The sequence below is a fragment of the Erythranthe guttata genome, chromosome 13, assembly GCF_056151865.1.
Source record: "Erythranthe guttata isolate IM_541 chromosome 13, IM_541, whole genome shotgun sequence".
Classification (NCBI taxonomy): Eukaryota; Viridiplantae; Streptophyta; class Magnoliopsida; order Lamiales; family Phrymaceae; genus Erythranthe; species Erythranthe guttata.
The window spans coordinates 14,138,596-14,166,249 of NC_142545.1; the positions used below are offsets into that span (position 1 = coordinate 14,138,596).

General features: G+C 35.1%; 4 protein-coding genes and 1 long non-coding RNA gene across 6 annotated transcripts; 2 read left to right on the forward strand and 3 right to left on the reverse strand.

Moving 5' to 3' along the window:
- Nucleotides 1–17: 17 nt before the first annotated feature.
- On the reverse strand, nt 18–1,502 carry LOC105967529 (F-box/LRR-repeat protein At3g26922). The gene is made up of 3 exons (XM_088812462.1): nt 627–1,502; nt 398–535; nt 18–287 (listed from the first exon to the last, which is right to left on the reverse strand). Exons 1-3 carry the CDS (start codon nt 1,500–1,502, stop codon nt 18–20), a joined length of 1,284 nt encoding a protein of 427 aa, XP_088668588.1.
- A 1,910-nt stretch (nt 1,503–3,412) lies between these two features.
- On the reverse strand, nt 3,413–9,337 carry LOC105967506 (uncharacterized). Of its 2 annotated transcripts, none has more exons than XM_088811826.1 (7): nt 9,252–9,337; nt 7,653–8,615; nt 7,424–7,558; nt 7,067–7,341; nt 4,244–5,168; nt 4,002–4,139; nt 3,413–3,871 (listed from the first exon to the last, which is right to left on the reverse strand). In XM_088811826.1, exons 2-7 carry the CDS (start codon nt 8,553–8,555, stop codon nt 3,548–3,550), a joined length of 2,700 nt encoding a protein of 899 aa, XP_088667952.1. In that variant the 5' UTR covers nt 8,556–8,615; nt 9,252–9,337; the 3' UTR covers nt 3,413–3,547. The 2 variants fall into 2 exon arrangements, with proteins under 2 accessions (XP_088667952.1, XP_012847560.2); XM_012992106.2 differs by having other exon boundaries at nt 7,653–8,610; nt 9,252–9,331.
- A 5,718-nt stretch (nt 9,338–15,055) lies between these two features.
- LOC148765975 (uncharacterized) lies at nt 15,056–16,553 on the forward strand. The gene is made up of 3 exons (XR_016029265.1): nt 15,056–15,575; nt 15,704–15,817; nt 15,956–16,553. It is a non-coding gene; the product is annotated as an uncharacterized LOC148765975 (long non-coding RNA).
- Nucleotides 16,554–17,190: 637 nt separating this feature from the next.
- Nucleotides 17,191–22,290, reverse strand: LOC105968204 (uncharacterized). The gene is made up of 3 exons (XM_012992829.1): nt 22,286–22,290; nt 18,420–19,522; nt 17,191–18,227 (listed from the first exon to the last, which is right to left on the reverse strand). Exons 1-3 carry the CDS (start codon nt 22,288–22,290, stop codon nt 17,191–17,193), a joined length of 2,145 nt encoding a protein of 714 aa, XP_012848283.1.
- Nucleotides 22,291–23,123: 833 nt separating this feature from the next.
- Nucleotides 23,124–27,452, forward strand: LOC105967494 (Plasma-membrane choline transporter family protein). Its single transcript, XM_012992095.2, has 10 exons — nt 23,124–23,584; nt 24,437–24,795; nt 24,888–25,033; nt 25,161–25,344; nt 25,469–25,542; nt 25,697–25,810; nt 25,915–26,271; nt 26,365–26,625; nt 26,710–26,937; nt 27,039–27,452. Exons 1-10 carry the CDS (start codon nt 23,391–23,393, stop codon nt 27,222–27,224), a joined length of 2,103 nt encoding a protein of 700 aa, XP_012847549.2. The 5' UTR covers nt 23,124–23,390; the 3' UTR covers nt 27,225–27,452.
- The last annotated feature ends 202 nt before the right edge of the window (nt 27,453–27,654 follow it).

The window sequence follows — 27,654 nt, forward strand, 5'->3', positions numbered from 1 at the left end:
GGAGACCCTAAACAAACCTAACAAATTAGTGCAACTTCACATGCATTGGATCTTCGTGCAAACTGCGAAATTTTTCGGAACATGTCAATCTTTTCGTTGGAAGCACTGAATCTGCGATATGGTATTTCCATCCTCTCCAAGACTTTAGCATTCCTCAAAAGATATCTTACAATTTCAAACTCGTGCTCTGAATGTATATTCTGACAGAGCCTTATAGTTTTAAGACGTGATAATAGGCATGTGGACACTTGTTCAGGTTCCTTCCAGCCTTCTGTTCCTACTCCGGGCTGAAAAAGAACGAAAATTAAAAAAGGTGAAGCCTCCAACTTACATAAGATTAGTAAAGAAGACATAATAAAAGGTAAAGCTAAAAACTTTATTTGATCAACAAATTAACCTCCTTGAGAATAAGTATTTGAAGATTATCAGCATTTTGAAGGAATTTTGAGAGAAACCAACAATGACCGGTCAATTCGAGTTTGATCAAGTTACGAAATCTTATAGCCATCGATGCAGAGAATACTGAGTCAATAATCTGCAGAGAAATTCACATACAGTATAAGATTACTTGTCATATATCACTAAAGAAAATGCACAATGAGCTGATGAAAGATGGAATGCATAACCTGTGGATAACATTGTAAATTTAATCTTAGGCACTTGACATTGCGGAGCATGTCAATAAATTCCACAAGTGATCGCGAATAAAGAAAATGATCTTGTATCCCGTCACTGTTGTAGAGATTGACATGTGCTTCAATTAAGGAGGTTAGCGCCCCGGATATGATACTCTCACATGCCTCATCTTCCACGTTTAGATATGTAAGTGCTGGAGTATTTATCACCAGCCTGTAGCCATGGTTGTAATTAGTTTCTGAGCGGGTGTCGTAGTCAGAATAGAACGTGAGCCTTTTTATTACTGGTGAAGATATAGTACACGAAACGAACATTGTGGACATTACAATTGTCAATTCTTCAAGCACCGGACAACCGGAAAGAATGCGGGGAAGATACTCATCGGGTTCGTATTGACTACTGCAGTATAAATAAAGATTTTTAAGGCGGGGCAAACACACTGGGCCACTCATAGAGATGACTCCATTAAAATCGACACGCAAATCAACTAGGGTTTTGCATGTGAAGATGCATGGAGGCAAATCAACTTCAGAACTAAAAGTACCAAGATCAATTTTTTGCACGTGGCGCATAACGGCAAAGATAACCCATGTCTCGAGTTGATAGGCGCTGGTGTTAAACTCATAACAGAGGGAAAAACTATTCATGATTTCCGCTTTATATAGCAACATAACCCTATTGAGAGTGTCTTGATTTACACCACGGTATTCGAAATTTAATGTGGGGACATAAGCCCAGAGATACCTCCATCTTCTAGCTAAAATGCTGGTTCTTACAGAGACCTTCGTGCTGAGAAACGAGAGAATGTGAGTTACGACCGAGTCCGGGAAATCGCTAAACCTATCAGTTGAGAGCACACTCTCCATATCCAAATGGAGGAAAGGAGATTCGGTGTTCAGAGAAGAACAAATTACATATGAGAAATTAAAGGAAATCAAGACGGTCAATTTATATATAAACCAAGTGGCGGGGGATTTCGGTTCGATTCTTCACTAAAATAAAGGCTCCTCGTATCTCACGCATGCATCCAACGTAACATTCAATTAATCGAGACTGCGCGCCTCTTCAGTCGGCCGTACTTTGTACTTAATGCTGCGAGTACACCTTGAATATTTGTAGCGAGAACTGAGAATGCAATACTTGCAGTACATGAATAAACAAGAAATGTTTGTGGTTCTATGAATATAGAACATTAAATAAAATGAAACGAGTACAAAGTTTTAGCATGTTCCTAAATATCGTCCCCTCAAATATCAATAGTAAAGCCCCTTATCAAATATTACTAAATTATTTATTAAAAAAAATAATTAATGTTGTTTTCGAACTTGCAATCGTCCCAAAACTTGACAATCCGTCAAAAAATTCTAACATAATTGCACCCTCAAATTACATCTCATTGGCACTTTGCACCTTTAAATTATAAAAAATAGCAGAATGCATCCTTCAATTACAACTTGTTTGGCAAAGTGCATCATAATTACATTTTACCTAAAAAATTGACTGGTTACTACATTTGCCGTTCCAAACGTAATTTCAGCAGAACAAATCGAAGATTTTTAATTTTAACGACAAATATGCCCCTTTTTCAATCTCGCATAACAAGTACCAGGTCATAACCAAAAGGTGAATTGGGGTGCAATTTGCCAAGGAATTGGTAATTGGAAGGTGCATTTTGCTATTTTTCTTTAGATTAAGGATACAAAGTGTCAATGACATACAATTTGAGGCTGCAAAATGTCTATATTTTGCATAAAAAAAAATGAAAGGAAAAAATTAGAAAATTGAAATTACAAATAAGTCCATTCATTATGTCCACTATATATTACAAAAACTATCATATTGTTTGTAAAATTACATATATGCCCCCTCAAGATATTTAAACAAATTAATTCTTGAAAAGGAAATTCAAGTTTCAATAATCGGACATAATAACAAAAAATGATTATCAATAATTGCTAACATGTAAATAATTGAAAAAATTATCAATCTAAAAGTATTTTATAATTTGTTATAACCTTAAAGAATTTAAAATAAAAGAAAAAAAAATATTTATTAAATATTTTGTTATTCAGTACCGAGCATCAATATATACCATATCGAATACCGGAATTCCGAAAAATATTTAACGAATAGATTTTCGGTTTGGTATTTGGCGCGTACTAAATTGTAGGTTCAATTCGGTTCGATCAGTTTACCAACCAAGTGAACACCCCTAGGCCAAGGGAACACCCCTAGAACTAGAGATCTATTCGTCCCGAACAGTTTATTATATGAAAGTACTCTAAATAAAAGTAGGGTAAATTACAACCATTCCCTGAGGTATGGTCAATTTAAGAAAAACCCCCTCCTGTTTGGATAATTACAACCACCCCTCAATTATAAATCTTCTTGCGCATCACCCTTGCGGTTTCGAATTTAATGGAATCTTCGAGATTAAAGTTATCATTTTTGTATCCGATTTATCTCATTCGAACTCCACATTTTGAAACAAAATGATCATAATATATGTTTTATGGCTTATATATATCAAATTGTGGTGCATCAGAAACTGTATTTTTTCACAAAACAAGTACAAACTAGAGCACATTCCACGAAATCTAGATATTTATGTTGAATTTGACACCATAAGGGTGGAGGTGTAAGAAAAAATCATAGTTGAGCAGTGGGTGTAATTATCCAAACAAGGATTTTTTCGTAAATTGACCATACCTCACGGGTGGTTGTTACCCATAAAACTTTTTCTCTCTCTCTCTCTCTCAATCAAACTTGTATCTTGATATAATTGGGGAAAATAGATATCTGCCTCAATTAAGGAAACAAAGATGTGCAGAGATAGTATTTTCATCACATTATAGAAAACATAAATTGAAAGTAAAGATGACTAAAGCAATTCTGCAACAAGTTTGTTAGTTCAATTTAGACGTCTATACTTCAGAATTTGTGACGATGCAGCCCCGTCGCGATTAATAGGCACAAAGGCAATTTCATATGCCTTGGATCCTCGTTCAAACAGTCCAATTCTACCAACCAAACGAGCCCTTTTCTTGGTATCACGGTATACGGGATGTGATATTTCGATCCTCTCCAACAGTTTAGCATTCTTCAAAAGATATCTTATAATTTCAAAGTCCTGCGTTTTACCTTTGACGTTGACGAGCTTTATTACTCTAAGATGTGATAATATGCATGTCGCCATTCGTTGCGGTGGTTCGATCCAGCCTCCTTCTTTATAGAACTGATGACAACAACAACAACAACAACAACAACAAAAAGAAAGGGATCTCGATTATGTCAAGAGAAGAGAAAAGAAGACGTAAAACAGGACAACTAAGAACTTTGCATATTGCATCATCAAAATTTCAAACCTCCTGGAAAATAAGGATTTCAAGATTATCAGCATTTGCGAGGAACTCGGAAAGAAAACGGCAATGAGCAGTCAATTCAAGTTTCGTTAAGTTACGAAAATTACTCGTGGTCCACAAAGAGAATTTAGAATCCACGGTCTGCAAATAAAATGCACGGCAACAATTGAGACGCTATAATAAGATCACACTTACTAAATACCATCAGTAAAGAAAATGCATGCACAATTGAGATGATGCATAACCTTCTTATAATATGCTAAATTTAATTTGAGAAACTTCACACTGCAGAGCCTATTGATGAATTCCGGCACATATCGAAAACGATCAAAACCGCGTTGTTTGTGAACCTTGTAAAAATGGATATCCGCTTCAATTAAGGAGGTCAGTGCCCCAGATTTGATATGATCGTGCACACCAGCAACTAACCGGAGATAAACAAGTGCGGGAGTATTTATCTCTAGCGTGTAGCAGTTATTGCTTCTGTCAGGGGCCGGAAAACTGAGGGTGAGCCTCTTGATTGTGGGTGAAGATATTTTAGAAGAAAACGAATCCATGCATGATTCGATTTCCAACTCCTCGAGCACTGGACAGCTGGCGAGCAGGCGAGGGAGGGCCTCATCGGCCTCGTATTGAACGCAGATCAGATGGAGAATCTTGAGGCGAGGCAAACACACGGGGCAGCTCATGGGTATGATTCCGAAATAGTTGAGCCTCAAATCAACAAGGGTTTTGCATGTGAAGAGGCATCGAGGCAAAGCGGATTTGGTTAGATGGAAAAGAAGTTGAAGCTTCTGCACGTTGCGCGCTATGGCAAAGGTAATCCATGTCTCCAGTCGATAGTTGCTGCAGTCAGAGTAGTGGAAGAGGCGAAAAGTACTAATGGTTTGCACTTTATGCAAAATCATAACCCTTTCGATGATTTCTTGATTCTCGTGGCGGAAATCTAAAGTGGGGACATAAGCCCAGAGATACCTCCATCTTCTAGCGAGAACGCTTGTTGAAATGGATTTCTGAGTTGGGAGAAAAGAGAGGATGTGACAGAGGATTGCGTCCGGCAAATCGCTGAGCCTATCAATTGAGCGCCTTCTCGTGTGCTCTTCTGTCCTCTCCATAACGAAAAGGAAACTAAAACGAAGTTTTTGTGCTGGAACCAGGATATATACTACACTGAAAAAAGAAAACAAAAAATCAATTACGGCACCTTTTAAAGAAAGCTTATATAATGTTGCATCTGATCCTACAATATTCAATACTAATGGACTCTTGAGCATACGCATATATAACTAAATAAAACAATAAACATGAAAGAAAATAAAATTGTCCCTTTTTTACATACGAATATAAATAGAAATATCTTTCGGCGTGGTTCCTTTTTTTTTTTGGAGAACATTCATTAGTTCATCGATACCAGCATTGTCTAACATACTCGTTTCAATGTACAACACCAACATCATTCGACACTTGAATCCCTCATTCTTATTGCAGAAAATATTCTTTCAACTTATGCTGTTCAAACATATTCACCTCATTCTCATCTTAATCAAAATTATGCACCAAGCCACCAACTGACTCCCCAAATGCAATTATATATATATATATATATATATATATATATATATATATATATATATATATATATATATATATATATATATAGAGAGAGAGAGAGAGAGAGAGAGTTTCTACGAATGTTTCTACGTGGAGATGGGGTTACAAATTACACGACCAATGTGATAACGAAGCGACTAGTGTTAATTAAACCTAATGAAACAAAAAAAAAAAAAAAAAAAAAAAAAAAACCTTTTCCCAACCGTTGGAATTCGTATGTTTTGATTAATTTGATAAACTGTTGAAGTGTACTGGTGGCGGCGACGTGGTGTTTTTTCTCCGATGGCGGCGGTGACGAGCAGAGAACCGTGAGATTTATTTGTCGTCTCTCGAGGGGACTTCAGTAATATATATGGGAAGAGTTGCGAGTCTTTTAAATATTTCAAATTAGCCCCTACTTAACTTTCGACTAAAAAAAACTCCCAAGATTATTATTATATTTACTATTTAGGCACGCACATAAATAATCCGACATAACTCATAAGCCTCCAAAAATCAATTAATTTTGTGAACATTATTCATATTATTGTATAAATAAATAGAAATTAAGAATTTGATTTCATTTATAGTGTTTAAGAATTAAGATGCATTCGAATGATCCCATAGTTCAGAACTTCGAGTCTTGAAATAGCGCCTTTTCTATCAATTTTGTTTTCCCATAATTCAAATTTTTTTAATCAATATTTATTATATAAATAGTAATTAAATACAAAATTATAGTTTCCATCCCTCAAGTTTGCACCGATTCCATATTTAATCCCTCATGTTTCAATAATACCAGAATCCCAAAAATATTAAACGAATACATTTTCGGTTCGGTAGTTGGCACGTTCTAAATTGTCGGTTCGGTTCGATTGCTTTTCCGACCAAGTGAACACCCCTAGAACTACAGATCTATTCTTTCTGAACAGTTTAGTACTGTATGAAAGAACTCTAAATAAACAGGCCTTCTATTATTTGAATATAAACTTAGGGTGCATTTGGATGGAGGAATTTCAAATTGGACTGAGAGATTTCGGAATGAATTTCAAATTCACACCCCTCCTTTTTAGTTGTTTTTTGAATAACTGGGTAGATTTCAAATGACTTCAAATTGGAGTCAGTTGAAATCCCTTCCCCAAATCAAATCCCACTCCAAATCCCTCCATCCAAATGGACCCTTATATTATATATATTCAATTATTTAAAAATTAATACCTTGCATATATTTTTACAATTAATATAATGATATATGCAGGGTGAGAAAACTTTATCAATGTTAGCAAATAACAAACAACTTCTCACCATTGAAAAAATTGAAAACAAAGATGGTAATATTTAAGGTCACAAACATAAAGATCTGATAGTGTTAAAACACTTGACAAAAGGCCAGAGTGCAAAAGGCAACAGTACTGTTTGTTCAATATCAATATAAAATATAAATAGACTTTTCGACTTACGATTACGCAGCGCCTTACCAAGTTGAAAAGGCAACTTCACATGCCTTTGATCCTCGTTCAAACTGCGAGATTTCACGGTGCATGTGATCCGTTTTCCTGAAATCAAGGAATCGGGCATACGCTATTTCCATCCTCTCCAACACTTTACCGTTCCTCATAAGATATCCGATCATCTCCAACTCCTTCTCTTCACCACTAATGTGAATAAGCTTTACGGCTCTAAGACGTGATGATACGCATGTCGGCACTTGTTCCGGTGGTTCCATCCTCTGTCTTGTCGACCCGTTGCTAATCTGACATATACATATACATATCAACATATATATACACATCACAACAATCAAAAAACAAAGAATTTCGGTTGCGTCAACAAACCTCCCAATAAATAAGGATTTCGAGATTATCGGCATTTTCGAGGAATTTAGATAGAACGCAGAAATCCGCAAACAATTCGAGTTTGTTTAAGTTATGGAAACTTATAGCTGAAGAAGAGAATACCGAGTTCACAATCTGCAACGAAAGGCGGAGAATTACTTGTTACAAAACAGAGCCCAGTGAGGTGACGAAAGATTGGATACACGTACATACAGATATACATACATACTTTTGCATTGAATGCTAGATTTAATGTTAGGCACTTGGTGTGTCGGAGACTATCAATAAACTCCAAAGCTGAACGAGAATAAACCAAATCGTTTTGTTTCTTCTTATGGTTGTGAAGTTTGATATCTGCTTCAAGTAAGGAAGTTAGTGGCCCGGTTTCGATATGGTTTGATAAGCAATCATCGATCTTGAGATATCTAAGTGCTGGGGTATTTATCGCCAGCCTGTCGTCAATGTTGTTGAATCTGTAACCGTCTGACTTAAAGCAAAGACTCTTTAACGTGGGTGAAGATATATTAAAATAAACCAAACACAATGATTCGACGACCAAATCCTCGAGCACTGGGCAGCCAGAAAGGAGGTGTGGCAGTGACTCGTCGGCATCGAATCTAACATGGATTAAACTAAGCTTCTTCAGGCGAGGCAGAAAAACGGTGCCTCCCACGATTATGGTACCGCACATATAGATCCTCAAATCGACTAGGGTTTGGCAGGTGAAGAGGCATTGAGGCAATACGTTTTTGGGGGGGTAATAAAGCTCGAGGTTTTGCACATTGCGCTCGATGGCAAAGCTAATCCATCTCTCGATTTGATTGCCGTTGCACTCTGCCATCAATTCTTTGAGGCGGAAAGTGATAATATCTGGAATCCGATGTAGCGACATGACCTTGTCGATGAAGTCTTCATTTGCACGGCTGAAATCTAGCTCGGGGACGTAGGTCCAGAGATGCCTCCATCTTTGACCTAGAACGCTGGTTCTTACGGAGGATTTGGTCGGGAGAAACGAGAGAATGTGACAGATGAGTGGGTCCGGCAAATCGCTAAGCCTGTCAACTGAGAGTGCGTTCTGTTCACCATTCGAACACTTATGGCGCTTTCTCGTTTGCTCTTCTTCCCTCTCCATAACAAAAAGGAAACGAAAACGAAGTTCTTCGGTTGGAAGACGACCTAGATGTACACTGCACTTGACAAAAAAAAAAAAGAAAAAAAGGATCGATTACGGCTCCATTAGTACAGAACTTCAATACTAATGGACTCTTGAGAATCCGACTCTTTGCATACGCATATACACATAACACAAATTCAGGATTTTGGTCCAGTTTTTTAAATTTAATACAAAAGAAAGTATATAAAACAATAAACATGAAAACAAATTGTACCTTTTTTTTATATACAAATATAATTTTTTCGAATTATCTTTCGACTTGGTAAATTTTTTTTAGAAAACATTCATTACCTTATCGATAATAATATCGGCTAACATATACGCAACATCATTCGACACTTGATCCCTCATTCGATTGGCCTAGTTTCGACTTGACAATCTTATTGCAGAAAATATTCTTTCAAACTAATGCAGTTGCAACAGATTCAACTCATTCTCATCATAATCAAAATTATGCACCAACGGACTCCATAGATGCAATTATACATACAGAGAGATACAGAGAAAAAAAAAAAAAAAAAAGCAGATATTTTTCTAGGATTTTTTCCAAGTGGAGTTAGGGTTACAAACGACTAATGTTAATTAAACCCAATTAAACAAAAACTCTTCTCCCAACCCTTGGAATTCGTAAAGTTTGATTAAGTTGATGATAACCTGTTGGAGTGGATTGGTGGCGGCGATGTGGTGATTCTCCTCCGGTGCCGTCGGTGATCTAAGAATCGCGAGGCTTTTGCGGATATATGAAATTAAATAAAAAAATTGTATAATATTTAGGGTAAACTCCACTTTACCCCTCGTACTTTGGCTGGATATCACTTTACCCCCGTCTAATCTCAATTGCATCGATTTGCCCCCTTGTACATTGGTTCGATATCACTTTACCCCCTTCTACTCTCAATTCATCGATTTGCACCCTTGTAGTTTGGCTCGATATCACTTTACCCCCTTCTACTCTCAATTGCATCGATTTGCCTCCCTACTTGAAAAATTGTCTTAATGTGGCCCTCGCCGTTAGTTTTCAGACATTTGACGTTAACACCGTTTGATTTAAGTATGAAAATTACTAAAATGCCACCCCTCCAGTTTAAATAATTATTAAAAAAATAAAAGAAAATAAAAAATAAAAAACAACAAAAAATAAAATAATAAAAAATTCAAGACAGCGAGAAAACATAGTCCACGACACCAGCCACAATTTTTTTTTTGTTAATAATTATTTAAACTGGGAGGGGTGGCTTTTTTGTAATTTTCAAACTTAGATCAAACGGTGTTAATGTCAAAGGTCTGAAAACTAACGGCAAGGGGTCACATTGAGATAATTTTTCAAGTACAGGGGGGGAAATCAATGCAATTGAGAGTAGAAGGGGGTAAAGTGATATCGAGCCAAACTACAAGGGGGCAAATGGATGAATTGAGAGTAGAAAGGGGTAAAGTGATATCGAACCAAAGTACATGAGGGCAAATCGATGCAATTGAGAATACAAGGTGGTAAAGTGATATTCAGCCAAAGTACAAGGGGTAAAGTGGAATTTATCCTAATATTTATTTAGCAGCTTAATTCCACTTTTGCAGCCTTCAAATATAGAATATTTGGCACTTCGCACCCTAAAAAATAATTAATAGCACTCATCACCCTCAAAGTACTGTAAATCATGCATATTGCCCCCTGAATGAAGGTAATATTTTTAGTCGTACTTTTAGGGATGCCAAATGTCAAATCATTTGTTTTTTTTTTTAATATTCATCAATTCTTTTGAAAATACAAAGTGCAAAATAAAAATTAATCTCATAAATTTTTTTTTTTTAATTCACAAAAAAAAAAAAGAAAAGTAATAATAATTCTTCAGCTATTTTGTTATCAACTAATTTGAAAATTATATTTTTCCAAATATTTTCACTAATTTCAATAAAATATTATCGAATAATTTAGTGAGAAAATTTTATTATTGTAAGAAATTGTATTTTTTTTCAATAATTTGTTGCGATTTTTTTCTTTTTGCATTCTGTATGCTCGAATTATGTTGGATATAGAAGAAAATAACAATTTAATTTGTTATTTTCGCACTCTGAAAATAATTTATTTTGTTTTGTTTGTACAAAGTGCTATTAATTATTTTGAGGGTGTAAAGTGCCAATATACTACATTTCAAGGGGTGCAAACTGCAAAGTGTAAGTAAACCTTATTTAGCCTAGGCTTGTCAAATAACTTGGGAATCTGTTTCGGCCCAAGAAATCGGAATTCGGGCCGAACAGAATAAAAATGGGCCAATAACAATTAGTCGTGGGCCGAACTGATTAATTCATCAATCAAGGTTATTATGTATTCTATGTTTGAAATCAAAGTTAACACGAGTTTCGATTTGAAATAATGATTATTATGATTATTAACAAATCCCGCCGTCATGCATGTTTCACCGGCGGCTGAGCCACCGGATATTACCAATCTTCCTCCAGGACCGCCGTTGTTCCTCCAGAAAATTTAATACTATATAGTAATAATAAATAATAAATAATAATAATAATAATAATAAGAGTAAACTGCAAAAACTATCCCTGTGTAATCTCGAAATAGCAAAAACCCCCCTGTGATAAATAAACTAGCAAAAACCTCCCCCGTGAAATTATTTAAATAGCAAAAACCCCCCTATGGAACTATTTGAGGGTTGACTTGATATAAAAAGACACAAATACCCCTGGAGTCTTGCAATTAATAAATTCTTATATTTTATAAATATTTTAATTATTTTATTTAAAAAATAATCAATTTAGTTGTTTACTATTTTTTTTTAATTTCTAAACAAACAAATTAAAAATAATAAATATGCATAAAATATGTATATATATAAATACATTTTGAGGGACAATTTTGTCATTTCAAGTCTAAAAAATCAGCTAGGGGGGATTTTGCCTTTGACTAAATTTCACAGGGGGATTTTTGCTAGTTTATTTATCACAGGGGGGTTTTCGCTATTTCAAGATAACACAGGGGTAGTATTTGCAGTTTACTCTAATAATAATAATAATAATAATAATAATAATAATAATAATAATAATAATAATAATAATAATAATAATAATAATAATAATAATAATAATAATAATAATAATAATAATAATAATAATAATAATAATAATAATAATAATAATAATAATAATAATAATAATAATAAAAGATATTGGAATGGTCCAAAATATAGGGATCGAAAATCCAGGAATAACACTTCCCAAAGTCCCACGCTCTCTCGACTCGTTCTTTTTTCAGCACGCTTTTTAATAATATTAATTAATTAAATATTAATAAAGCTGGGAATAAAGCTCATTAGGCGATTCGGAAATTGAGTTGCTCATAATTTCAATGTTCGACTGAAATCTACTCTTCGGAGATATACCCAACGAAATAATCATTTGAAAATTATATGTATAATCTGATTAATTAATTGGGCAAATGGCAAATAAGCCCATTGAGTGGTACTTATTTGCATTTAAATCCAGACAAAAAACAGTTCTACAAAAAAGCCCATCTGCTTCCACTTTCCGAAAATACCCTCCCTTAAATAGTGAAAAAATACAGATCCCTCCCCTCTCTTTTAGTTTCTGCGAATACAAACTCCATACACAAACTGCTGCGATTTTTGCACAGTTTTTCTTCACCAAAACCGCTGCTGCTGTGGGAACGATTTTCGCCGGAAATTGTAAAAAATCACTCCGATTTTCGAAAACATACTCTCATCTTGTTGATTGTTCTACGATTTCGGCTACATCTTTCGAAGTTACTGTCAAATCCCAAAAAAAAAAACAGTTGAACTCTGCGAAACCCTAATCGTACGAACTCTGTGAGTTTTTTCTAACAATATCATATACAAATGTGTGTTTTATGACATTAATCTTGCTATTGTGTATGTTTTTTCATTATTATGGCTCAATTTTCTGCATTGGCAGTAATTTTGCCTGCATGCATCTAACAATGATTTATGTGCCTTATTTTTTGGAATTTGACAGTGATTTTGTTATACACAACCCCATGTTTGAACATAAATGTTATTATGTGCCTTATTTTCCTGGATCTGACAGTGATTTTGTGTGTTTCATAGACCCCCTGTTTGAGAAAATAGCTGTTTCTCCTTATTTTCCTGCCTAAGTAGACAGTGATTTTGTGTGTTTGCATGACAGTGATTTTGAGAAAATTGTTGTTTCTCCTTATTTTCCTGGATCTGACAGTGATTTTGTGTGTTTCATAGACCCCCTGTTTGAGAAATAGCTGTTTCTCCTTATTTTCCTGCCTAAGTAGACAGTGATTTTGTGTGTTTGCATGACAGTGATTTTGAGAAAATTGCTATTTCTCCTTATTTTCCTGGATCTGGCAGTGATTTTGTGTGTTTGCATCACCCCCATGTTTGAGAAAATAGCTGTTTCTCCTTATTTTCCTGCCTAAGTAGACAGTGATTTTGAGAAAATAGCTGTTTCTCCTTATTTTCCTGGATCTGACAGTGATTTTGTGTGTTTGCATAACCCCCATGTTTGAGAAAATAGCTGTTTCTCCTTATTTTCCTGCCTAAGTAGACAGTGATTTTGTGTGTTTGCATGACAGTGATTTTGAGAAAATAGTTGTTTCTCCTTATTTTCCTGCCTCAGTAGACAGTGATTTTGTGTGTTTGCATGACAGTGATTTTGAGAAAATAGCTGTTTCTCCTTATTTTCCTGGATCTGACAGTGATTTTGTGTGTTTCATAGACCCCCTGTTTGAGAAAATAGCTGTTTCTCCTTATTTTCCTGCCTAAGTAGACAGTGATTTTGTGTGTTTGCATGACAGTGATTTTGAGAAAATAGCTGTTTCTCCTTATTTTCCTGCCTAAGTAGACAGTGATTTTGAGAAAATAGATAGCTGTTTCTCCTTATTTTCCTGGATCTGACAGTGATTTTGTGTGTTTGCATAACCCCCTGTTTGAGAAAATAGCTGTTTCTCCTTATTTTACTGCCTAAGTACAGTGATTTTGTGTGTTTGCATAACCCCCTGTTTGAGAAAATAGATGTTTCTCCTTATTTTACTGCCTAAGTACAGTGATTTTGTGTGTTGCATAGACCCCCTGTTTGAGAAATAGCTGGTTAACCTTATTTTACTGCCTAAGTACAGTAATTTTGTGTGTTTCATAGACCCCCTGTTTGAGAAATAGCTGGTTAACCTTATTTTCCTGGATCTGACAGTGATTTTTATCTGGTGTTTCTCTCCATCGGCGCTTCAGCTTCAGTGACGAAAAAATGAGGACAAAAGCTATAGCAAGTAATTTTTTTCTTCCATCCAATTCATTTTTTTTTATACACTACATATCTGTTTTCAATTCCGTTATTTATTGTTATACATTGTTCCTCCTCCTCAGATCGTCCAGAAACACCAAAACCTAAAAAGAGGGATTCAGATGAACATTTACTGCCAACACAGGCAAGAATACGACAAATTCGACATCAAAATCCATCGAACCCTCAATACAGGTCAAGCTTCACTAGACTTTTTCACTTTAGTGATCAGGTTCATCTTACCGAAGATCATCTAACCTCCTTAAGGCAAACACCATTTGGTGAATTTTACATACCAATCCTTTGTCAAAGAATCACCCCCTGTACAGTTAAAAAGTCAGATCACCTAATACACAGGATTTTATCGACATATGACCCAGATAAACAAGCTTTTATTATTGGGAAAAAAAGGTTGACCATCAAAACCACAGAATGTCAACTTATTTTTGGCTTGACGAATGGCCAAACAAAACTGGCAATTGTCGATGGTAAAAGAAGTAACAGGCCAGAAACAGAGTTTTATAGAAGAAATTTTGGTCATCTAAATAAAGTCACTTCCAAAGACTTGAAAGCAGCATTGGTAAGGTTGCAAGGTTCAAATACTCAAGAAGCACATGAAGATGTTACAAGGATAATAGTCCTCAGCCTCATGACGAACTTCTTCTTCACTACAAGTCAATCTGTTAATTGGTCGTACTTCCAGTACGTGGATGATTTGCAGAGGATCAATGACTTCAATTGGGCAGAAGAGGTGGTCAAGTTCTTCATGAACTCTGTACACAAAGTAACTGCAAAGGCAAAGTCTGAGAATCAACCTATAGAAAATGTTGTGGACTCCGTACATGGATGTGTTACCCTGTTACTGGTACGCAAATAACACATCTAATTTTTTTTTAATATTTTTCTTCTTATACTCATATTTTTTTATTGTTTTTAGTTCTGGTTCCTTGAACGTTGTTCCTTGATTCTGCCGGAACAAAAGAGAAAGTTTCCAAGATACAGAAAATGGAACTTGCATGAAGTCTGCCGACAAGCCCATGTACTCTCGATGAGGCACATAGAACCAGATCAGGTCAAAAAATATTCAATGAGCAAAATTATTTATAACTTTTCTGCCATGGACAGTAATATTGCAATTATGCTGTCATAACCATTTATAAGCTTTGATTGATTCGACCCTAAAAGAAGAGCAGAAGCCGAATGATGTAGATACAGACTTTGAAGATCCACAAGAAACAATGCGGGACATCGAAACAAAAAAAACAAGTGGTGTTCACAAAAGGACGCGCTCAAAACTGAATCAAACTGAAAAGAAGAATCGTAAATCAGCTGTTGCCGACAGGACACGGGGAAAACGTAAAGAGCCTGCACTCAACAACCAACCAGAGCCGGTCAAGAAAAAAAGACGAAAGGACTTTTCGTACCAAAAAAAGGATATCTTCGACCTGCTATCTAATGAGGACAAAATTATTGTAGAGAATATGACTGTAGATATAGCAGAGGAGGATCATAGGTATGTACAAGAATATAATCAGTTTTTTATTCATCTTTAAATAAGTCTAACGCATTAGCTCTTTATGTAGGGGTCTGATCTCAATTTGGTACAACAAAGATGGAACTGTGTATGAGTTTGTTGAGATGGCTGACATAATGGCATTGTTGAAGGAGGGATCAACCAGTACACAAGTGAGCACTCACTAACAAAAATCACAAAAATACTGTCAACCACAGACACTTTACCTAAAGAACTGCCAAAACCAGTAAATTACACAAATGATTTTCTACACTAACTCTATTTTTCTTGTTACATATAGGTACTTGATTCATACTCCTCCATTCTGCAAATGCGACAAGAGGAAGGATATTTTAATGATAATATCAATCATGGTTTGGATGGGGACAGTTATGTCTTTTCAAGTTCACTTATGGTATGTGACTGATGTCAACAACAATTATTAAAATTTATATATTATTCTATTTATATATATATATATATATATATATATATATATATATATATATATATATATATATATATATGTATATAATGGTGTGTTAACATACAGGCCATTCTTCAGCAACCCAATGGTGAAGAATCTTTCAATAAAATTCTGAGCCAACTCATTCGGAAAATACATATTCAGCAGTATCGATTCCTCTTGTTTCCACTTCATTCCAAAGCCAACACACGCAAGAATAATGATCATTGGACTTTGGTTGTCCTGGATATAAAGCTCAACACGTGGAAACATTACAACTCCTACAAGCCAAGGGCAGTGGAAAACCAGAAACGCACAGATCCATATCTGTGTATCGCGGAAAAAATGGTAAGTAAAACTGAATAAACAAAATAAAGGAAACTCCGTATTGTAAAACTGAATAAACAAAATTGCAGGTAAAAGCTGTTGAAGCAGTCACCAGAGAATGTAAAATCAAGAAAATTCCGCTAGATGCAACACTTGAAGATGTTGAAGATTCACCTCAGCAAGCGTACGGCAGTGAGGATTGCGGGATTTTTGTACTATATATCATTAGACAGTATTTCCGTCAACAGCCAGTGGACAAGTTGGATGCAGAAAAAAATGTTAAGAATTTCAGAAAGGAACTAGTTCACTTATTCCTTAACCACAAAAACACTGTTAATCACAGGGTTAGGCGGACAAAACCAGTGTGATAGGCTTAATGTAATGCAAGTTTAAATGACCTTTTAAGTATTTTCAGTATAAAACTCTATGGTTGTAGTTTTAAATGTACTGTTAAGTATTTGTAGTATGATACTCTATGGTCGTGGTCTTAATGTACTGTTAAGTATTCGTAGTATGTTACACTACGTACTTTATGTTGAAGAGTGCAACAAATATACTGCTGCCATGTAGCAATATTCTGAATTTGAAAATGTAGCATTGTTCATGCATAATGTACCTGTTGTAGACAGTTATACAGAACCATTCAAAAGAAAATTACATGAGATACACAAAAGTAACTGTCAGTTACAGTAACGTATAACTACTGAAGAATATTACTGAAACAAAATATAACTGTCACTTGCAGTAACATAGACCTATTGAAGCAAAATTACTGAAAACAGTATAACTCTCAGTCACAGTAACATATAAGTACTGAAGAAAATTAATGAAACAATATAGCTGTCACTGAAAGTAACATAGAATTACTGAAGAAAATTACTAAAACAATATAACTGTCGCTGATAGTAACATAGAATCACTGAATAAAAAAACTGTAAGCATTCATATATGCAATCCCAAAACTGTCAAAAAAAAACACAAATAATAGTAGATCTTCAAATAGCTTTGTTGCAAGTCTTCTTGTTGTGATGACCAATCTCTTTGCATCTTCCACACTTGATCTTCTTCTTGATATTCTCACCACGAGATGGAATCCTATTCTTTTTTGGTCTTCCACGTCTTGTCTGGCAAACTGGAGGTCCAACAGGTGGCTGCTCAACTTTTGTAAAGTCCACCATAAATGGGTAAATAGAAAAAGAATACGTAGATCGGAAATTGCAGGCATAAAACAAGGGGTCAATGTACCCATATCTTTCACCAACGGGGATATTCTTGAGAACCACAGCCACATGACAACAAGGGAATCCTTTAAGCTGCCAATCCCGACATGTGCACGTTCTAGCAAACAAATCCACAATCTCATGAGAGTCTGAATGCACTTCAAAGACAAATTGATTTGATTTTCTAATAGTCCATGTCCTCCCGTCTTCGACAAAACTGCTTAAAATCATTTCCATCTTTGGACAAAGCATCGTAGTCCAACCACTCGCTTCTGCAGACCTCTCGCAAATTTTATCCATCATATAACCCTTAATGCTGTCAATCATATGGGTAATCGGCAAATGTCGGAATTTCTTTATTGTACCATTCCATGATTCCACAGCATTTGAATACATCTCACCATACCTATGCCCCTCAAAATACGCATTCGCCCAATTTTTAAAAGGCAAATCTGACAAAAAATCAACAACTTTCCATGAACCATCAATTTTGAATTTCTGAAGTTTCTCATGAAAGATTTCCTTAGTCGGAGCATACGCGCATGCTATCAACTGACTAACTAGAACATCTCTATAACTAGAGCTCATTCCACTCAACTTATACCTCAAATTATTCTCTAAATGCAACAAGCAGAATGCATGGTAACAATTAGGGAAAATATTTTTAACAGCTTCCAAGATACCGTGCTGCCGATCGGATACGAATGTCAAAACACGATCTGAGCTAATGCAACATTTTAAATGTTCCATGAAATAATTCCAGTTTGAATCATTTTCTTCACGCACAACGGCAAATGCCACTGGATAAAGACCTGAAACACCAAAAAATCAATGTAAAAAAAAATTTGTCATTTCATGAACTCTTGGTCTATAAACCTTATTTTACTGCCACATACAGTAAAACTTATTTTACTGTCTGTGACAGTAATATAACCTTAATACACTATCTATGACATTAACAGATATGTGGGACTGAAATAAAGAATGTAATACAACAAAATTACCATTTCTTGCATCTTTCGCCATGGCACTCAAAAGAATACCTTTGTATCTACCCTTCAGAAATGTTCCATCCAAAAAAAGAATCGGACGGCAAAACTTAAATCCGGACAGACAAGCACCAAAACTGAAGAAACAACGATCAAACGAGTTATGCTTCTCATCAACTTCCAGGTGAAACACACTGTCTGGATTGCAACGCCCAGCTTCTTCAAAATACACTTTCAGGTACGAATAAGATATTCCATCGTCTCCAAACACAAAACTCCGACTAGATTCCATAGCTCTCCATGCTGTATTGTAGTCAATATCAATCCCATAATTCTTTTTGGCGTCATGAATAACGTCATTAGCACACAACAACGGCTTATTCCGAATGTCCTCCACGATTAAATCAGCTACGAGCTTAACGCACATTTTAACCTTCTTGACAGCACTAAATGCCGACTCACACGTGTGATGTTTCTCATATGTGCGAATAATACAATATTCGGTTGAAGGTTGAACTGTAGCATGAATTCTCCACAAACAATTTTTCTCCTGTCTAAGCTTACAAACTGCAGTCACTCTCTTCGTATCGTTTTTGATAAAATCGAATCCAAATCCAAGCTCATACGCAAACTTAGCCAAACATATTCTAAATTCTGAACGTCCCCCACGGAAAACTTGTCCAACATCAGTTATCAGATTTATCCAATGTGAGCTAAGCAAAGTCTTTCTGGGGGCAATGGAACGTAATGTGTTGCATGGGGGATTAACTGCTGCTTCAATTGCAGCAACAGGTAACACACTCGACGAACCTACCATAGAGCTGTAACTAGTATCAGACGTACCAATAGATGCATGAACTTGCTTTACAACAATTTCAATCCTCTGAATCGACCATTGTTCCACAATAATAAATAACCCTTTTACATCTTCATTATCGTTGATTGAAAAAACACCAATCTCAGGAACAGAGTACGATAATGACAGGTTATCAACACTTAAAGAATTCCATCTTGAACAAACAAAATGCACAAGATTGGAAAAACTCATCCCTCTTGTAAAATCTGTGATCGAACAAAATTCACCATATCTAAACAATAACACAATAGAACTAGTCATCCTGCAATTGCATATAAAACATAATTATACTGTTAATAACAGTCACATTACTAATACATCAAGTAAATCTCTTTGTGCATTCAATTATACTGCCAATGACAGTATCATTATATAAACACATGCAAACAAACATAGGAAAACATAAATACACTGCTGACAACAGTCATATTACTAATACATCAAGTAAATTCGCCTATACATTCAATTATACTGCCAATGGAAGTCAAATTACATTAACAACCAGCGAAATAAACATACACATGCAATTATACTGCCAATCGCAACAACATTATATAAAAAAAAAATAGCGTAAAAACAAAAATACACAACAAACAAAAAACCACAATTCTGTAAACAATAATTGAACGCCCATACATCATGGTGTTCAATTTACTACAATTCAATCTATACATATAGCAATGTTGAAATTTGTAACTTAAAAAAACATTCGCATGCAGATAAAAAAAATTGACACACCTTCGTTGAAAATAATATGATCGGCGGTAAAAGCTAGACACGACGGCCGGCGAGAAACGACGGCCGGCGAAAAACGACGGCCGGCGAGAAACAGGTAGACGCAGCTCAGTTTCAAGATATAGAGTTGCAGAGAGGGATTCGGGGGAGAATAGAGAAGAATCACGCAGAATTCATAAAAAACGAGCTTAGGGCTTTCACATTAAATACAGGGGCAATTATGTCCGAAAAAAGACCCTTTCCTTGATTTTAAATAAACTTTTAAGTATTGGGTTTATTTGCAAGACAAAAAAACTGAATGTCCCTTTTTTAATTAAGTCCATGTGTCATGGGCCTATTTGCCATTACCCCTAATTAATTTATATATTAATCTTTAGTAAGTTATTAGTCATTTTTAGTGTAAAATTAAGTTGTTGTATAGATACTTCAAAATAAAATTTCGGTTTTCACTACGTATCTAATTACCGAAATTTTGGAAACTCCAACACATGGAGCCGTCTCTCCAGTGCGGCTTAGTCCTCTTATTGTCCAAGTCCATGTAAAATTTCCACTTTCATAGCAGCACCAAATTGTTATCAGACACAAAGGTAGAACAGAAGCCCTAGATCGACCATGTCTCTCACCGAGTTGACTCACAAATACTCAACTAAGAATTAACTCACTCAAAGGGTCGAGACACTCACAAAGTTCTTCTTTTCTCACTAAGTTTTTTCTGCGCACACTCCGTCACTGAAGATCGGAGAAGAAAAGGAGAAAAAAAAAATGAACATTGTCACACCTCTCTCTCATACGATGCAACAGTCAAGGACAACAAAGTTATCTTGCAATGCTCTCCATTTACGACGACGAACGTTGAAGAAAGTTGCCGGAAAATGATATGGAAAAAACATAAGAGGTACAATAGAAGAGGAGTGAGAAACGATGTTGCAAAAGAGAGATAGGATTTCCGATCTTAGCTTATAAAGAATAGGATGGACGGTCAAGACCAAACTGTTTAAATTAAACGGTCAAGATCAGTCAAACCATTTAAATCAGACTTAATTTGACTATTGGGCTGATCCTAGGAATTGGGGTTGCTAGATTAGGAATTGGGGTTGCTAGATTACTGTGTTTGTGGGACCTAATCACACAATAGAAAACACATATTGGGGGGCCACATACACTAACATCATCAACAACCAAACAAAAAAAATTCGGTATTTGGCCGAATTTTGATTCTTTACGATTTAGTCGGTTTACATGATCAATGAACGCCGCTAAGCTAGTTATCCTTAAAAAGTGATGGTGTGCTAAAACAGATGCATCGGTATGAATTTTTTGCCAATGTTAGTAACATGGAGAGAATTTAACATTTTCGAAATGACATTTTTTTTAAAGTTATGTGACGATCAATTAACTACGTTGATAAAGTTCTATGTATAATAGGTCTAATATTTCAAAATAATTGATGAATTATAAATGCCACAACAATTGAACTGCTCTCGTTCCCATATTATTTAATGTTTTGGATGTTGCTCATACATTAAGAAAATTAATAAATATGAATGTATATTATAATAAAAATTATTAAAAGAAAATCACTAAAATGTCATTATTATTAATTGTTTCTCATCTAACTAAGGGAAAAATTGAGAGATAAAAAATGTAATTAATATTTTATTGGAATAATAAAGTGACGAACAATTTGGAAAAAAGGAAAAAAATAACCTCTTCAAAGAGACAAATATTGTGGGACATACCATATATTAAGTTTTAATTTGAAAATATATATATATATATATATATATATATATATATATATATATATATATATATATATATATATATATATATATATATATATATATATATATATATATATATATATATATAACATAAACATTAGATTTTACTTCCTCTGTTCTACAATATTCGTCTTTTTTTCAAGAATTTTTTTGTTCCATAGTATTTGTCACTTTACAATTTCAATACTGCATTAATTACATATTTTTCAATTATACCATTATTAACTCTCTAGCACTCTTTCTGCATTAATTAGTGAACGATGGTATTTTGATCTATTTATATTTATTTTCCTAAAATCAAGACATATTTATTAAAATTTTTAAGACTCGTGCCAAGGTGAGAAACGACATATATTTAGGAACGGAGGAAGTAGGAATTAGAGTTAAAATTGAGAATCTAAATCGGATTGCAAATGATAAATGAAATATTTATTACATACTTATCCTATAATAAATGCAAAAATCAGATTAATGAATTAATGGATAATTAACAAAATAAAGCATACGTCATTGATTAAGCACAATTATTAACACTTTTTCTTTATGGTAACAACACTAGTTTTGCTTCCATTATATAACAATGAAAAATATAACCGTTGTATCACATAAATTATGTTCATCCATTTTCCATTCGCATGATGTTTCAGTTACAAAAAGAAAAGAATAAAGAATAAATTACAATAACCCCTAAGGCGGAAGGCCTAAGGTAATGTTAAAATTATGAAAATACCCTTTCTATTTGGGTAATTACAACCACCTCTCAAATATGAATTGTCTTTTACGTCCACACTTGCGGTGTCAAATTTAGTGGAATCTTCTAAATTATATGAAATATTCTCCAATTTTATCATATTCGAGCTCAACAATTTGAAACAAGATAATTATAAGATGTGTTTTTTGACTTGTAAATATCAGATTTTAGTTCATGAAAAACAGTATTTTTGCACAAAACGAGTACGAACTAAATAATGTTTCACGGAATCTAGAAGATTATGTTGAATTTGATATCATAATACTGGACGTGTAAGAAGATTTATAGTTGAAGGGGTGTTTGTAATTACCAAATATGAGGGGTATTTTCGTAATTCGACCTTATCTCATGGGTTTACTGTAATTTACCAAAATAAAACCACTGTCCGAAACAATTTCTGATTTCTTATCTATAAGCAATAACCATCTGTTGACAAGAGAAAATGGTGCTGTTATTGTAAGAAAAAATGGAAAGTATAGCTGGGAATTGAACAAATCGCACTATCCACTTGAGTATTGGATTCTCATAGTTACTATAAAATTGTAAACATACTCATATACTAATATCTTTGTCTTAACACCATCACTAATAACAAATTAAAGCTGCTTTCAGAAAAAAAATTATTTAAAAAATCAGCAGAGAAAAATATTCCCCCAAACCCCTGTTACACTCTTGTCCCTTTCACACTCCCTCTTGCTATTTTTCTCCTCCACTGTACACACTCCTTTTTCCCTTTCCCTTCAAAACAAACTCTCTCTCTCTCTCTCTAGAAAACCAGACCTATTTGTTTCCTACTTTCTCTCTCTAGAGTTGGAGCAGATACACTCATTAGATAGAGAGAGAGAGAGAGTAAAGAAAAGATGAGAGGGCCATTGGGGCCGGTGATCGGTAAGTACCCATCGTCTAGTGGTGATGTGAATGGTGGAGTTGGGAATGATATAATTAAACACAACAGAAAATGCAGAGATGTGGCGTTTCTTGTTGTCTTCATTGCCTTTTGGGTGGCTATGATTGTTAACTCCAGCTTTGGCTTCAACCAAGGAAACCCATTGAGGTAATTAGCTAAAACCAGTTGCTTTCTTGATTTAGTTTATGGGTTTGCTTTACCCTTTATGCAGCCCTGATCTGTAATTTTTTAGTTCTTCTTGTTGGAAAAAAATGCTGTCTTTTTCACTTATCTTTGATGGGAAAAAAAATTGAATCTTTACATTTGGGAGAGGGTTTTAGAGACAGAATTATTGGTGTTGTGTGTGCCCTTTTGACGATTTTTCATAAATTTTGGGCCCAAGTAGCTGTCATCGAAAAGTTGTATTTAAGTGTGTGAATCTTGCCAAAATTTGGAGTTACACTGAAAAATGTGGTCTTTCCGATTTTCGGATTACTTCTTATGACTTGAATTGTGAACTTATACAAGTTATTAGGGACTGGTGAAGCTAAAGATCGAATCTTTTTAGATTAGAAACGTTTCAAGAATTACTCTTTTTACTTATATTCAAGAATTGCTCTGTTCTTACATTTGGGAGTTTCAAGGCTTTTTTGTTTTGATCCCTCTGTTTTTATTGTTGACAAGTTTTAGAGACGTAATTCTTGGTGTTGTGTGTGCCCTTTTGAGGATTTCACAAATTTTTGGTGCAAGTAGTTGTTTTCGATAAGTTGTATTTAAGTGTGTGAATCTTGCCAAAATTTGGAGTTACATTGGAAAATGTGGTCTTTACCATTTTCGGATTACTTCTTATGACTTCAATTGTTAACCTTTAGAAGTTATTAGGGACCGGTGAAGCTAAAGATCGAATCTTTTTAGATTAGAAACGTTTCAAGAATTACTCTTTTTACTTATATGTTAAGAATCACTCTGTTCTTCGATTCCCATTTTATATAGTTTCCTTTTATATGTGTGATGCTACAGACTAAGCTATGGGCTGGACTACAAAGGAAATGTGTGTGGCGATAGACACGCCGATCGGGACCTCCATGAATTGGAACTGAGATATTGGTTAAACCCTAATCAGGTTTACCAAACAGGTTTAAAGGAAAGCAAGTTCCAGCTCTCTAATGCTCGGAGTATTTGCTTGTTGGACTGTCCAATCCCGTCCGAAGACTCCCTTAATTGGGTCTGTGACTATCCCGAGGGAGATATCCATCTCTCAATGGATGATTGGATTGATAGAAACTATGATTATTTCGCTGACCTCACTCCAATACTCAGAAACTCTTCTCTTCAGCTTCAGGGCCCGTGCTATCCCGTTATATTTCCTAGCGTTAATGGTAAAAAATTACGAGTATTTGCCCTTTTTCTCGTATGAAAATGTTATGACATAAGGCAAACAAGATTTGATATTTTTTTCTATTATTGTCAGTTTATTGGACTTGCCAGTTTATTGCGCGTGCGTCGAATGTATCTTTGAAGCATTGGGAGCAGATGGGTGGAGTGAAAGTCATAGAGGATATTGCAATTGATAAATCCATCCACAAATCGATCAACTCTCGTTCGTCGGTTCTCAAGGTGAGATAAAACTATTGGAGGATATGCTAATGTGTCTTTCTTGAAAACTTGGGTATTCTTGCCTCATGATTTAATCGAGTTTTCGTTCATTGGTTGACACCGTTATGCCCTTCTTGTTTATCGGCAGAGATATGTGGCTGATGTTGGAAAATCTTGGCCAGTACTTCTCGTTTGCGGAGGATTTCTCCCGCTGTTTCTATCGATCATTTGGCTTTTGATGATTCGTCATTTTGTGACTGGAATGCCGTGGATTACTGTCGTTGTTTTCAATGTTCTAATTGTATCTGTCACTATGTTTTACTATTTGAAAGGTTAGCCTTTTGATCTTTTCACGTTTCTTTAGGGTCTTGGTTGGGTGAATTGAACTAATCTTGTATGGGTGTTATCAAGATATTTTTTATTAAAACAATTTAACTTAAATGCTCTCTTCTTCAGCTGGATGGATTGGAAACGATGCCATCTCCCCAATTATCGGTGAACACGACCCATATTACCATGTATCTGCAAGGGTATGATTTCATATTTCTTTCAATGCTGTAAGTTAAAATCCTTCGAATTGAAACTTAGGAGGAAAAAAAATTCCGTTTTTCTTTTTCTTTTTATGGACAACGCTTTAATTCCAATTTCAAGCCTCAATCCTTTATTACAAAAAACTCAATGCAGGAGCTAAATCATCTCCATGCAGCTGCTGTTTTCATGACTGTTATAATGATTGTCTCTTTCCTATCATCGATCGCCATAATCCGGCGTATTCTCATGGCGACATCTGTCCTTAAGGTAATTCTTACACACCTTCTTCACTTTCTTGTTTTTTTTTTTTTTTTTTTTTTTTTAATAATTACGTCTCATGTTGTTCGGATTGTTTTTTTAATGATTTATAGGTTGCTGCTAAGGTTATAGGAGAAGTCCATGCACTGATCATTTTTCCCGTTATACCATACGCAATATTGGCTATTTTTTATATGTTCTGGTTATCGGCTGCTCTTCATCTATTTAGTTCCGGAAACGTCGTGCAGAATGATTGTGGTGCTAATTGTTGTGCTTATGATCTCAAAATGATGAAATTAAGCTGTAATAGTTGCTGTGGTTATAACGTTAAATACACTTCTCACATCGCTGCTTCGATTCTTTTCCACCTGTTCGGTGGCTATTGGGCGACTCAGTTTTTCATAGCTTCCTCTTCGACTGTAATTGCTGGCTCTGTTGCTTCTTATTATTGGGCTCGTGGCGAAACATCGGTAAAGACACATTGCAATTATTTTTTTTGAATATTTTTATATGTTTTTTCTTCTCGTAATGAATCTTGTTTTTATTTCGAATTCTTTTTGCAGACAGAGATACCATTGCTTCCTGTTTTTTCTTCGATGAAGCGGCTCGCTCGATACAGTCTAGGATCTATTGCTCTCGGTTCTCTAGTTGTATCGTTCGTTGAATCAATTAGGTTTATACTCGAATCTCTTCGACGAAAGCTTAAACTCGTTAATCCTAATCATGGAAGCTGGATTGGAAAGGTGGTGTACCAAACTTCACAGGGTTGCCTTAGGTGTATCGGTTACGTCATCAAATCCGTAAATCGTAATGCCTACATTATGGTATGTCGAAATTTTGGCTTTGCAGATTTTATTTTTTTATTATGAGATTTTTGTCAAGATTCGATTTTTTTTTTCTTTTCCCAGATTGCAATAACAGGAAAAAATTTCTTCAAAGCATCGGAGATTGCAACGGAATTGATAATGAGTAACATACTTCGAATCGGGAAGGTGAATGTGATCGGAGATGTGATTCTCTTTCTTGGGAAGCTATGCGTCAGTCTTACGAGTGCGCTCTTCGCCTTTCTAATGCTAGACACTCACAAATATAAATCGGCACATAACAAGATCTCGTCTCCACTATTCCCTGTGCTGGTAAGCAATTTTTTTATTTATTTTTTTGCTGATGAAACGCTACTCGATTAATTAGATCGGATTTGAATTAAATGAGGTGTTATTTGTGTTATTATATATAGGTGTGCTGGGGATTTGGGTACATAGTGGCAACTCTGTTCTTCGGAGTGGTGGAAATGTCAATTGACACAATTATCCTTTCGTTCTGCCAAGACTCGGACGAACACCAAGGAACTGCTCAATACGCTCCTCCTTTGCTTATCGAGACTCTCAACGACCAAAACGAGATGCAAAGACTGACTCAATGAGTGATTTTTCAAATGACCTTCGATGACTTTTTTTTCTTCTTCGTGTTTTGCATTGGCTTAATAGTACACTTGATTTTCTGATGCAGAAGTAATTCTTTTTAGTTACTTGGTTTTTGGCCCCATATAATCAAACCCTTAGATGTATGTGTATATATATATATATATGAGTTTGGAGATTGAAAGAATTCTTGGTTAAGGGAATGAATGCCTCAACAGTTTTATGCTTCAGGTTTTTCAAGTTATCTCTTCCTTAAAATTCATAATTCTAGCAAGGAATAAATACATTAGGTGTGGTATAACGAATGTCATAAATGCCGTTTTAGTAAAGTTTTGACCTCAAACGTGGTTTCAACCAGTTTCGAGGCTGAATTTGGTATAAATTAAAACACGGAATTTGCAGTTCTTTGAATTAGCTTACCTTGAATCAAGC

Excerpts from the sequence above, each read along its gene's own strand:
- LOC105967529 (XM_088812462.1), bottom strand. The coding sequence starts at position 1,502 with ATGGAGAGTGTGCTCTCAACTGATAGGTTTAGCGATTTCCCGGACTCG. Across the intron at positions 536-626 it reads ATTTACAATGTTATCCACAG|ATTATTGACTCAGTATTCTC; the intron begins GTTATGCATTCC and ends ATTTCTCTGCAG. Across the intron at positions 288-397 it reads AAATACTTATTCTCAAGGAG|CCCGGAGTAGGAACAGAAGG; the intron begins GTTAATTTGTTG and ends GTTCTTTTTCAG.
- LOC105967506 (XM_088811826.1), bottom strand. The coding sequence starts at position 8,555 with ATGGAGAGGGAAGAAGAGCAAACGAGAAAGCGCCATAAGTGTTCGAAT. Across the intron at positions 7,342-7,423 it reads AAATCCTTATTTATTGGGAG|ATTAGCAACGGGTCGACAAG; the intron begins GTTTGTTGACGC and ends TGTATATGTCAG. Across the intron at positions 3,872-4,001 it reads AAATCCTTATTTTCCAGGAG|TTCTATAAAGAAGGAGGCTG; the intron begins GTTTGAAATTTT and ends TGTTGTCATCAG.
- LOC105968204 (XM_012992829.1), bottom strand. Across the intron at positions 18,228-18,419 it reads GGCGAAAGATGCAAGAAATG|GTCTTTATCCAGTGGCATTT; the intron begins GTAATTTTGTTG and ends TTGGTGTTTCAG.
- LOC105967494 (XM_012992095.2), top strand. The coding sequence starts at position 23,391 with ATGAGAGGGCCATTGGGGCCGGTGATCGGTAAGTACCCATCGTCTAGT. Across the intron at positions 25,345-25,468 it reads TATGTTTTACTATTTGAAAG|CTGGATGGATTGGAAACGAT; the intron begins GTTAGCCTTTTG and ends TCTCTTCTTCAG. Across the intron at positions 26,272-26,364 it reads GGGCTCGTGGCGAAACATCG|ACAGAGATACCATTGCTTCC; the intron begins GTAAAGACACAT and ends TTCTTTTTGCAG.